General features: G+C 42.0%; 1 protein-coding gene across 4 annotated transcripts in view; it reads left to right on the forward strand.

Moving 5' to 3' along the window:
- Window positions 1–13,585, forward strand: part of UHMK1 (U2AF homology motif kinase 1) — a 512,108-nt gene that overhangs the window by 231,358 nt on the left and 267,165 nt on the right. For all 4 annotated transcript variants that reach the window (XM_044085882.1, XM_044085883.1, XM_044085884.1 and 1 more), the window contains one exon: window positions 10,758–10,852. In XM_044085882.1, coding sequence (XP_043941817.1) covers window positions 10,758–10,852 — 95 coding nt within the window. The remainder of the gene's footprint in view (window positions 1–10,757; window positions 10,853–13,585) is intronic.

The following is a 13,585-nucleotide window of genomic DNA, read 5'->3' on the forward strand; positions in this document are numbered from 1 at the left end:
CATATTAAACAGACAACTTCATTTCAAGCCAAAAATACTGAATTTCTCAGGCCCAGAGTTCGCACTACGCCTAGGAAACCGAAGACCAAAGCGCATTCTCAGGCCCACATGACTCAGAAAGAAATGCTTAGAATGGCTGAAGATCTTATTACTTTAATTAGGGGAAGCCAGACTTCCCCCTCAAAAAGACCAAGAACTGATTTTCCTTCTGATTCTTCAGATCATGAGTCTGTTGACTGTGCTCCTTCTGATTACCAGGACATACCCTTATCTACCTATGAGGATTCTGATGCAGAGGATTCCATTCCCTCTGCTTCCCCACCAGAAGATTTTTCTTTTGGTGAAGCCCTGCATACCCTTAGAGAGCATTTCCGCTGGGAGTGCCAGGACTATCCACAGTCCAAAAACAGACTCGGAATTTCTAACTATCCCTCCTGTTCTGGAAATTGTAGATGATGTCTTCTTGGAATCCAGCCGTACCCCTGATACATTGTCTCCAGCTGCCAGAAAACCTGACGGGTACTACAGAGTACCTAACTCCCACAAGTTTCTCTTTAAGAATCCTACTGCGGATCCAGAGACCATTTCCCAAGGATCTAAAGGCATTAAGGCTACTACAGCCAAAAATCCTACCCCTTCAGACAGGGACTCTAGGGCTTTAGACAGTTGGGGTAAGAAGGTATATACCTCTGCTACTCTTGCCATCACGGATTTAAATTGCCAGTTTGATAAGTTAAAGTATTAGCAGCATATTATGGAGCTAATTAAACAGAAAATTATGTTGATTCCTGATTGTGCAGAACATAAAGATTTACAAGAGTTAATGCATTCTGCTAACCAAGTTGGAAAACATACTTTGCAATGTGCTTTTTATGCCTTAGAAGCATCCTGCAAGGCTGCTGTCACTGGGTCTGTTCTTAGAAGGCATGCTTGGCTTAAGGAACAAGTCTTGTCAGACCATGTCAAAGCAAAATTACTAGATGCACCATTAAATCAAGAACGCCTGTTTGGCAATAAAGCAGAAGAAGCCCTCAAAAAGATGGAGGAAAAAGCAAAATCTATGCAATCTGTTAAAGATTTCCTACAGGTACAGCCACCTAGATTCAGTAGGCATTGGCCTTCAAAAAACTGGTCCTTTCCAGTCCCTCCCAGACCTTCTCGGTCCAAACCCAGGAGCAGCAGACCACCAAGACTTCAGTCTCAGGGTATGCACAGATCTAAGCAATGGAGTGCTCCCACCTCTAAAACAGGGAGTAGTAAGCCACCATCCTATGGTAAAAATTCACAATGACTTATCCTTAGCCTTGCCAAAGTACTTGCACCTTTAGGAGGAAAACTTGCCCTCCATGCAAAAAACTAGGAGTACATTACCCAGGACAGATGGGTCTTAAATATTGTATCCCAGGGATACAGATTCTACCCAGGGATACAGATTCTACTTCCACTCGCTGCCAACCCGAAGTGGATGGCCAGACCTCCCCCCAAACCAGTGGGCAGAGGCTCAAAAGCAAGTACTTTCTTTTCTCGGTATCAAGGCTATTCAGCCTGTCCCAGCAGAGCAAAGGGGACAAGTTTTTACTCCAGACTGTTTCTGCTACCCAGAAAAGAAAACTATTGGTGCCCTATCCTGGATTTGTCTATTCTCAACACCTTTTTGGTGTTTCCCAAATTCAAAATGCTTACTCTCCAACAGCTGCTTCCTATGCTAGCCAAGGACTCCTGGCTAGTACCCTAGACATAAAAGAAGCTTATCTGCACATCCCCATAAGGGAATCTTGCAGGAAATATCTACGTTTCAGAGCAGGTTCTCTGCACTTCCCTTTGGCTTATCTACTGCACCCAGGGTGTTCACAAAATGCCTAGCTCTAGCCATTGCATATTGCAGGCAAAGAAAAATTCAAATTTACCCATACTTGGACGATTGCCTGATTCAGGCGGACAGACAGGAATTGCTACTTTACAGCACCTGACATTTGTAAAGAGACTTCTGACTTCACTGGAGTACACCATCAACAAAATTAAATCACATCTGGTACCCAGCCAACAGATTGTATTCCTGGAAGCAAGCTTGAACACAGCTTGCCAGATGGCATTCCTCACTCCAGGAAAAACAAGTTTATTTGCCAGACTACTTCAACCTACTGGCCATCAAAACCCAGCTATCTGCAAGAAAAATACTGCAAGCCCTAGGGTTCATGGCCTCTTGCATTCTACTAATTCCATGTGCAAGACTGCATATGAGGAAACTTCAGTGGTACTTAAGTGTCTGGTGTCAACATTCTCAGGACCTGGAAACAATGATTCCTAGCATTCCTTGCCTAAGGACAGAGTTCCTTTGGTAGGCAGAGGCCTGCTACCACAACAAGGGACTTTCTTTCACTCAACCCCCTGCCGCCCAAACCCTAACAAAGACTCATCAGACTATGCATAGGAGGCTCACAGGGCAGGACAATGCATTCAAGGCAAATGTAGCCCAAATCAAATGCACCTGCATATCAGTCAAAAAGAAATGTTAGCTGTACAGAATGCTCTGACAGCATTCAAATGCCTTATTCTTCCAGGGCAACTAAGACAGACAAACACCACAGTTATGTGGTACATAAGCAGGGGGGAACCCATTCCTACCCACTCTGCATATTAGCCATGGCTCTGTGGAACACAGCCTTGAGCAATCAAGTGCACCTGCAAGCTCAGTTCCTGCCAAACAAGCTAAATTCACTGGCAGACAATTTAAGCAGAAATCTAATGGACCCACACAAGTGGAAACTGCAGCCCAAAATATTCAAGCTTCTGAGCTACAGGTGGGGGGCACCAGAGGTGGACCTCTTTGCTTCCCCTCACAGCTATCAATTGAGCAAATATTGCACCAGAACTCCCCACAGCCAAGCATGGAAAGTGGATGCCCTGTCCTTTACATGGGAAAACCGCTCAATCTATGCCTTTCCCCCTCTGCCCCATCTCTCGAAGGTTCTACTAAAGATCAAACAGGACAAGCCAAGGACAGTCCTGATTGCACCGGGCTGGCCATGCCAGCACTGGTGCCCACTTTTGCACAGTCTGACAGTAGTGCCAGCATGGCACCTGCCTCAGACCCCTTCCCTGCTGTCCCAGCAGGAGGGTCAGATTTTGCATCCTTCGCTAAGGACCCTGAACCTAGCAGCCTGCTCATCCCCTGAACTCATCACCAGCAACCCTCAGTAAACAGGTGCTGGATGTCATCCTTGAGGCAAGGAGGCCTAGTTTTAGAAAATCCTATTTGGAAAAGTGGAAAAGATACTGTTCTTGGAGCCATTCCCGGGGAATGGCCACAACTGTGCCCAGCTTACCTCATATTCTAGATTACTTAACAGAAATAGTCCACAAAGACCTATCCTTCTCTTCAATTAAAATTATGCCTCTGCCATCTCAGCTCAGTATAATACTGAGACACCCCTATTCTCTCATCCTCTGGTCAAACAGTTCCTCAGAGGAGCCAAAAATTTAAGACCCCCCAGGAGAGCTCCCATTCAAGCCTGGGACCTTAACTTTGTATTGGAAAAGCTCACGCTTCCACCCTTTGAACCTGCTGCTACAGCAGAGTTAAAATTCCTCTCCTGGAAAACAGCTTTACTTCTAGCCATCATTTCAGCAAGAAGTGTGTCTGAATTGCAGGCCCTTATGGCCGTGGAACCCTTCATTATCTTCCATGCGGGCAGGGTTTCCCTCAGGACTAACCTATCATTTATGCCCAAGGTGGTATCTAGTGTGGCTTTAAACCAATCCATTCATTTTCCAACTTTTGTCCCTAATCCTCAGAATAAGGGGGAAAGGATCCTGCACTCCCTGGGCGTGCAAAGGCAGCTTAGGTTCTATCTGTACAGGACTAACCTTTTCAGAAAATCTGACCAGCAGCTAGTCAGCTTTGCTACAGGGGCAGAGGGCAAGGCCATTTCAAAGCAAACCATTTCTAAATGGATAGCACACTGCACCCATTTCTGCTACAAACATTATGGGAAACCTACCACACAGGGGATCAGAACACATTCCACTAGGGCTACATCAACCTCTACAGCATTTCTCAGGGGAGTATCTACCAGTGACATCCTGGAAGCTGCAACCTCGAGTTCTGTACATACTTTCACCAAGCATTACCACTTTATCTATCTTTTCTAAATCCAGAGCTGGATTTGCCACAGCAGTATTACAGGGCCTGCTTGCCAGGCCTAATGTTCATTGACTGCCTCCACCCATCCTCAGCTTTGGGAATCAACCCAAATGTGATGACTGCAACAGTGAAACCCAAAGAACATAGTACAGTTGTGTACACTTACCATAAATGTAGATATTCTATTGTATTCACTGTTGCAGTCCTGGTTACCCTCCCTCCAGCCCCCTGACTTCTGTATACTTCTACCTATCCTTTTTGTTTGGCCATATCTTATGTTATTGGTATTTGTTTTTTGCTGGGAGTGTTCCACACCATCTAATTGCTTCCTATTTTGGGGGCTCCTGACATCTGGGGCAAGAAAAACTGATGTAATGGCATCAGCTGCATGTTTTATACTCCTGACGACCTGATGTCATGAAAGAAGCGACAGCATCCGATGCAGAAATCCCAAGACTCTGGTATTCAGGCCGACTGAGGGCTACCTGCAAGCAGATAACCCAAATGTGATGACTGCAGCAGTGAATACTCTCGAACATCTACATTTATGGTAAGTGTACACAATTGTACTTTGTGTAAGAACGTATCATAAAAGTAGATGTCCTACTAATCAGTGTTGCAGAATTCTATATCAACCTCCTCCTCCATTTTTCCCTCTGGCCAAGGCCTGTCAGTACTTTTCGCCTTTGCTTGATGGACATCTACATTTTTCTATAATAAATAGTAAGAAACCAGTAACTAATGAAACTTGTAAAAACATAAAATTAAAGTAAAAACAACATATAAAACAACAGAGAACCTTTTATTAACGAGTAAATCACAGAAGTAAGCTCTTTCGTAGATAAAGTCGCTTCGTCAGACCATATTCTAGTAAATTCAAGAGCAATCATTTATACAGAGCCTATTAATTCAATTTCCATTGCAAGTTCACAAATTAAATCACATGATCAGACAGCATTAACCATTACATAAGGTTTTCTTTTCTTCAGTCTTGGTCTTAAAGATACTTGTCATTTAATCCACTTTCCTTGTCTGCCTGTAGATTTAAAATCCAAAACGGCTCCCTATCTTACGTTTGGTTAATAACATCACCCATCCTACCAACATTTACTGTTTGCACAGTCACTTGAAACTTAAATCTATGCTTAGCTGAAGTTTCTAATCTGTGCTGAGCTAGGCAGTTAATTGTATTACACTGTCTTGTATCCCTAGCATGTTTCTTCATCCTTTCCAAGTGGGTTCTCAAGTTTTCACATGCATATGTCCTTTATTTACCTTCTGTTTTGGGCTTAGGTCATACGTTGAATGTACAATGTGTGGAAGGGCCCATGGTTTGGTATGATGGCCAGATGTACAGCTACCCTAGGCAAGATATCCCTCTTCTAATGAGTACTGAAACAGTGCTAAGTAAGGCATTGACTGTAATTTATCTCTGTTGCAGAAAAGAAGCATTTAACAGGACCTGCTAAATCTGAATGGATGCAGTTTTACACCAGGCTCTTTTCAGTACCAGTGAAACTGAGGACTTGAAACTGTTCTAAACAGCAGTGACCTAAAACTGTGACTTTGCTCATCATGGTGCAGTCTGTCCTTTCTTCTCTGCCAGAAGTAATGCTCTTTGGGTCACTTGAATGCTTACCCTCACATATAGATTAGAAGGTAGTCTGTTTTCTGTACTTCTGACGAGGAACCTATCAGTATTAGCTGGGAACGTCCCCATTTTGTGTCACATTCACCTTAGCCCCCCCCCAGCTTGTTCACCACATACATTCTCATGTTAGCAGAGAACCAGATCCAGCAGGGGACAAAAATGTTTCATCTGGGTGAATGGCCACTAGCTGCGCCAAGGAGAATCCGTTTACTTTCAGTGATATAGACCCTTCTGAAGCATTTCCCATCCTTAGGAATTAAAGTGAACATTGCAGTGTCCCACATGGAGCCCACTGAGAGCCTCACATTCATGGAATCCACATAGGACACACTGTGATATAAGGCCTTCCTTCTCTCAGAATCTTGTCTGTGCAGAAGGCAGTGCAGTATGTCATTCAAGCATAGTTGTTTCCCATTTCGGATCATCTTGTATCACTGGGGCTCTTGATACCTTCCATTTACATGGTTCTCCATACCTGGTTTTACAGTGGACATTCTTCAGTGGCCTTTGCAAATTCAATGCTGTCCATCTGTACCAGCCCCTGGATCACCCAGTAAGGATATCCAAGATGTGCAGATATTGTTTGTGATGATAGACTACCGCCTATGTGGTAGTTCATGGGTACAGAGTTTTTACCAAAAGGGATGACAATGCACTTTTTGGCATTGAGCTTGAGGCCATGGCTTTGACATCAGGCATCTGTCTCAGCGAGGCCCTTTTGTAGGATGTCCACATCTTTTGGAGTTTTGAGTATGGCTCCTAGTTTGCAGTCATCTGCGAACTTCCATTAGCCAAAGACATTCTGTGTTAGCCTGTACTTCAAAGAAGTAGATACCAAGACTTTTACAAGACACTACAAGCTGGACATTATCTTTGGATCCTGATCTTCATTTAGGGCTGCAGTCATCATGAACACCAGCTAGGAGGATGAGCTCAGGACGGTGTCCCATCAGTCAGTGAGGATGTACTTGATTCTGTTAGATATGAAAGTATATAGTTAACCAAAACATTTAATCTGGTGGACCAAGAGGATCTTTGTTGACATGCCCTTCGTCTATCCTTTTTCAAAGTGAAGAGAAGGCCTACATGTTTTTTTTTTTTTTCTCTCAGAAACAAGTGGTTCGATGTGCAGTCCCTGGAGATCTGAAAATGAAACTGGCCAGGCAAAGCACTGGACTACAGGGGAGGAGTTTGTAGCCTGGGAACATTTCCAGTGCCAAGTTCCTAGGGCCTCTCATGTCAGTCAGTAAAGATGAATGTGATCTTTATGCTCTAGTGTTGGAAAGTGTACATTGGTTTGTGTTCTGCATGGTTTGGAGATTGTCTAGAGTGAGACTTGATTCAGAGTTTCATTTGCATGTTCTGGCTAGTACAATGTAGACATTGATGATTTCTGGGGGTTATATTTGTGTATTGGCAGATACCACTGTTTATTTGTTTATTTTTCCTGGAAACAGTGCTGGTATCGTGCTCCTTTTATTTGCCTAGTTTAAAAGTCCTGATCTTAAAGTACATAAAGAGGATGCTTTTCGGTACATCTCCGCTGTGTATGCAACATTGTGCAGTTTTAGAAAACAAATTATCTTATGAAATGATATATGCTTTAAAATGGGGTATATTTATCGCAATTCATGGTTATGTAGTGTGTTAAATATTTCGGAATGTCTTGCTGGATAATTTTTTTTCTTTTTGGCTCAAATGTGTCATCTCATGGATTTTTTCCTTTGTGGTAATAAAAGGACCATAAACTTGAAATGTTTCGGGGGGGGGGGGGGTGGCACACAGTGCATTCTGAAAGTTATTTATTATATATTTATTTGTCTTTGTTTAGCAGGAAAGTCCAACTGGGTAATACCCATTTTCAGCGGAGGCCCAGGGAGAAAAGCTCCATTTACTTACATTGCAGTATACCAAGTTTCAGTTAAACACAAAGTAGTTACATGTATATTTACATTTGTGTACACACAGTACTTACATTTGTACAGTCTCAGAATTTGCGGAAGTAGAAGTTACTAAAGAGAAAGCCTACATGCAACTTAGTGGATTGTACAGGCAGCAGTTATTTGTAAAAATTGTTTTTGTCATTTCAGTGAGCAGTTGAGTGTATTCTGTTTAATTGGGGTATTTGGAGAGTATCGTATGGTGAACACAAAATCCCAACCTTAAGATGAGCATGTGAGGTTGGTTAAGATGTTGTTTAAGCAGTGGTTTAAAACTATTGAGTTTGTCAGAAAGGTTTGTTTGTGTGGGAATACTGTTCCAGAGTTTAGCAACACATTGGGAGTAGAGCGAGTGTCCTGCAAAATTATTTGACTTATTTTTAAATAATAATTTGCTACTAGAGGGGAGGTCCCTTGCTGGACACTAGGCCATTAATAACTTGTGTAGTGCAGGGCATTTTTCTGGATGTTGAATGAATTTCTGTGTTTAGTTAGTTGTGAATATGTTGGGTGGTAGTTTAGTTTAAGATAATTTAATTGCTTTAAGCTGTAACAATGGTGGGTCCTATGAGGGAGATTGATGGAAATTTAGCTAATTTATTGTAGCAAGGGTCAAGTTTCTTTGAGTATCTTTTAATTCTGATAGAATAGGAGCGGCGTAGAAGAGAGTTGATAAGAAGGTGTTTTTTCTTCAGTATCTGTTAGGAATCTATTGATCCTATAAAGGAAGCTTAGTTTCTGGTGAGTAGATTTAATGGTGTGCAGTATATACTGGTTATATTTGAGATTGTCATCTGTTATAACTCCTGGAAGTTACAGATTCAGTGACAGTATTTGCTGACATCATGGTAAAAATTTGCTTTGATTTTTGGCAATTTTTTTAGGCAAAAAGCATTAACTTAGTTTTCTTGGGGTTGAGTAGGGTGCTTGATTCTTTGAGACAAGTTTCTACAGAAGTAAAAGAAAAGTTGCAGAACAATTCCTAAAATCTTGGCTGTGTCCTTGAGACACGAGCTTCTTCAAGGTGTATATGAGAGAAAAAAGAGATTATTTTCCATGCAGTTGTGCCGGTACAAGCTTGGAGGGCTTAGAAAGAGTTTCCTGTAGCTTCTCCATAGCATATCAGTTCCTCTGTGATGATACAACTTAGATTTGCAAAATCAGGGCTACCTGTTTACCATGCTATTTACCATCTGTCTGCTGTAGCAGGTGTGTGCAGACCATCCTCTGTAGTGCCTTACTGAGGGAAATCCTGGCTGAAAAAAAATAAAATCATTGACCACCCCATTTTCACATAAACATAAAGGTTACTGTTACTGAAAGGACAGCAAGGAATTCTGTTGTATGCTTTCATGGTGAGTGCCCCACATTTCTGTATTTTTTTTTTTTTTTAAACTCTCTCGCTTTCCTTGTGGTTATATTGCTTTTGTTGCAATGTTATTACCAACTAAAGAAAAAAAAATGGAGGATCACTTTATTTGAGAGGGAGCCTATACTTAAGTTTGGGTCTATGTTAAAACATCGAAGGTTGAATTCAGTAAACCTCTAGTCAGAGAGAGAACTTCTAATGTTTATTTATGTGAACGTCTTTCAGCCAAAATCAAAACTGCAAATAACAGTACCTAGGCTTTAATTGTACTTGACCAGCTGATGATGATTGCTGTTTTGATTTTTGTTGAGACATTCATGTAAACAAACATTTAATGTTGTCTCACTGAATAGAGGTTCATGGAATTCAACCTTTGATGTTGTAACATAAACCCCTTAACAGATGCAGCCAAAGAATACTGCATTTACTTGTAAGATCAGCAGCGCAGACAGAGCTATGTTTATGTTAAGATCCAATAAAAGAGCGATCTTAAGCAACCTCTGTAACTTAATTGTGGAACTCTTAGTTTACTAAACATTTTTGAACTCCCGTATCCATCTCTGTAAATAAAACACGGTGTTTGAAATTCTAACCAAGCCTTCAGCTCTGCATGTGGGTATACTTTTTTTCTTGTCTTCATGTATTTGCAGCGTTTCACAGTTTAAAGTTCTGTATCACTTCATATCACTGAACTGATTATGGCCTGTGGATAAAGTAAACTGTACTCTTAATGGTCTGTTTATGCTATGGTGAGTGGTAGGTTCTTTAGTGGCAGCCATAAGCTACCTCTTTAAGTTGAGATTGCTTTAGTTGCTTTAGGCCAAAGAAAAATGAGACTCTTCAGGTCTAAGAAGAATAATCTGAGACTTGCACTGATTTAACCACCTTTGTAATTTCTGAAGAAGAGCATTGACCACAGATCTTGGTGTCTTTGTAGAATGTTCTGACCTGAAATAATTGCATTTCACTGTTTTACTGTTTTAGCATGGAACATCTGTCCATAAGTTACTGTTTATATTTTCTGCTAATCTTCAGTGGGTGAAGGGATGACCTATAGGTTCCCATTTTTTTAATTATTTTTTTTTCTCTTCAGAGCCCTTCAGTTGGTTTCTTACCTGACACTTTGTCATTTGTTAAGTGTTATCAACACCACCACCTTGAAATGATGCTGTTGGCTCGCATACAAATGATGATGCTACATATCTCCAATTCTCTCAAGCTATTAAAGGATATATGCACTTCACCAAGCTGCTGGCACAGATGGGAAAGTAAAATAAAATGGGTGTATATAACAACACCTGGATGTAAGATTGTGGTCCTGTGTGTTGCATTCACTTCCCTAAGTTTATTAGTAGTTAACATTTTAAACTGCAGTATGACAGTGGATTTATTGGTTGATGTTAAAATTGCCAGGAGATGAAAAAGTTTGCATTTGTATTGATGGAAACAATGTGTACAGCTAGCTTTCCTGCAAATACTACTGATCCATTGTGCAAAGCCATGGGTGCTTTTCAATGGATTTTTTTTTACAATTCAGCAAGGAAATCCAAATCTTTAAAAAAATGCCTGCTGTTTAGAGTCTTCTGCTTAATTTAAATACTTAATATTTTTGTTGTCAAGTTACTAAATCTAATTTTCTCTCTTTTCCCGTAGATGAACAGTTCTGCTATCATCGATCATATTTTTGCTAGCAGAGTTTTGGATAAACCAGTCTTCGCAATGTGTCATCTTAGAGACCTTATTAAAAGGTATATCACTAAGTAGCATTTGAAAGCATTACTTAAAGTAATTTATTATTAAGTATCTTCCTTGTGTGTTAAGTGAGCAACCTCTTTAATTACACAGTGCTGTAAAGATGCCATGCTTCGTAGGGCATTATAATCAAACAGTGCTTGTTTGATGCAATTTCTGTCCAAGTTATGTAATTCCATATTTAAGAATTACTGTAGCTCTCATCAGCCACAGAAGTAAAGGTTACATTTGCTATCTGCTTTTTTCTTGTAGACTCCAAAGTGTCTGTTCTAGTAGATGCTTTGTATTTTCATCCTTTTTAAATTTTGTTTGAGTGCAGAACGTTCTGGAATTTCTCTCTAGATTTTCTTAGCTTTTCCGCTATATCCAGCATATTTTGTTGACCTTTTCACATTGCTGTGTTGTGATGTCTGTGCACAGATGTTCTTCATCTCACATTGCTGCAGTCCTTACACTTGGGTAGTCCGCTGTCCTCGATCGGCCCGAATATCAAAGTGTAAGGCTGACGTCGGTCAAGGCGCATTAGACTGACATCAGGAAGTCAGGGTACAAATGCGCATGACCGACGTCATATCCTCAGTCTTTTTTGCCGCATGGTCCGATGCAGAAGCAGCGTTGCAAGTGCCGTTCGGCGTTCTGAAATTTTTCGAATTCGGAGTTTCAGACCGAGTCAAAGTTGGCTAAGTACCCGTTGGGAATATTTTAGTTTTTCTTGCCTCAGTGGTTTACCGGATGTCAGAAAAAGTGAATAACTGTATTTCTTGTGGGAAACAGATACCGCATAGAGATTATCATTCTTTGTGTATTCCTTGTTTGGGGCCTGAGCACGACATTGTTGGGTGTCGCTTTTGTGCTAGGTTTAATAAGCGCACTATTAAGCGAAGGTTAGATTGTGCCAGGTTAGTCTTCGGGAAGCAGTGCAATTATAATATGCCGTCGGATGCTCCGACGCCCGCTTCTTCGAAGAAGCGCAAAGACAAAACAGCTAAGCCCAGACAAGAAGAGCCGTCCGTACCGGACGCCGGTTCTTTGGAGGTGTCGGTGGAACCGGGGGTTCCGCCGGAGGTTTCTCTGGAGTCCCAGGGGGAGACTTTGTTATTGCAGGATGTAGCCTCTCAGGAGGCAGGTCAGGCTGAAGGGACTTCTCAGGTTACTGTACTCCCCTCCCTTCCTAGGGTGGTTAGGCCCTCTCCTTCTGTTTCCAAGGCTTCTCTCAGAGGCAGGCCAGGTTTAGCTTCTGTTGGTGTCACTCCTAGTTCTTCAGGATCTGTGCCCAAGAAGCACATGCTTAAAATGGCAGAAGATTTAATTACTTTAATTAGAGGTTCTTTGCCCCCTCCTGATAAGAGGCCTAGGGTGGAACCAGAGTTGGGGAGTTTTGAGCAGCTTCGGATGTTTCAGAGTCTTCGGCTGAAGACTTGCAGGAGTATTCTCCTTATTCTGATTCTGATGTGGATGATTCTACTCCTTCTGCTTCTCCTCCAGAGGATTTTTCTTTTCCAGAGACTCTTCATCCCATGAGGGAGCATTTTAAGTGGGAAGGTCAGGACTTCTCTGATTCCAGGAAAAGGCTTAGGGAATTTTTGTTTTTACCCCAGCATAGGCCTTTGGCTATACCTCCTGTTCTGGATGTTGTGGAAGATGTGTTTGCAGAGGCTGCTCTTAATCCTGATTCTTTGCCTCCTGCTCCTGTTAAACCGGATAGGTATTACAGGGTGCCTGAAGCTCATAAATATCTTTTTAAGAGTCCTAGGGCAGACCCAGAAACTGTTAGTCAAGGACCTAAGGGTGTCAAGGCTTCTGTTGTAAAAAATCCGGTTCCTCCAGATAAAGAGGCCAGGGCTTTGGATAGATGGGGAAAGAAAGTCTATACTTCTTCCACCTTAGCTATGAGGGCTTTGAATTGCCAGTTTCACATGTTGAAATACCAAAACTATCTACTTTCTCAATTGAAGTCTAAGGTAGATGCTCTGGCAGAAGGTATTGAGTGTAAGGAATTACAGGATTTGGTACATGTTTCTGAACAGGTGGGTAAGCATTCTTTGCAATGCGGTTTTGATGCTGTACAGGCCTCGTCTAGGGTGGCTGCCACTGGGTCAGTTCTTCGCAGGCACGCCTGGCTGAGGGATCAGAATTTATCTGACCATGTTAAGACAAGGATTTTAGATGCTCCTTTACAGTCTGATGTGTTGTTTGGTTCACCTGTGGAGGCAGTCTTAAAGAAAATGGAAGACAAGGCTAAGTCTATGCAGACTGTTAAAGATTTTTTGCAGGTTCAGCCTCCGAAGTTTAGTAGGAATTGGCCTACCAAGGGGTGGACATATCCTTCTTATGATTCCCAGTCTAGGGGTAGATCTAGACATGGTAGGGGCAGAGCTCAGGGCTCCTTCAGGCCTAGAACAGGGAGTTCACCTGCACAGTCTTTGGGTGAGGGCAGGGGTCAGTCCTTTCGTAAACAGGCCCAATGACCTACCTTTTCAGCTGCCAGAGCCTTCTCGTCTGGCAGCACCTTTGGGAGGAAGGTTGGCACTTTTCAAGGAAAATTGGAGTTTAATTACCCAAGACAGATTGGTATTGGATATCATACACCAAGGTTACAGGTTTTATTTCCATACCTTGCCTCCTTTCAAAGGCATGCCAGACGTTCCTCCTCAACAAAGAATAGAGGCTCACAAACAAATTTCTCTGCTACTTCAAATAGGGGCCATTCAGCCGGTCCCTCTGCCAGA

Source organism: Protopterus annectens, chromosome 10.part0 (assembly GCF_019279795.1).
Source record: "Protopterus annectens isolate FY-2018-M chromosome 10.part0, PAN1.0, whole genome shotgun sequence".
Lineage (NCBI taxonomy): Eukaryota > Metazoa > Chordata > Ceratodontiformes > Protopteridae > Protopterus > Protopterus annectens.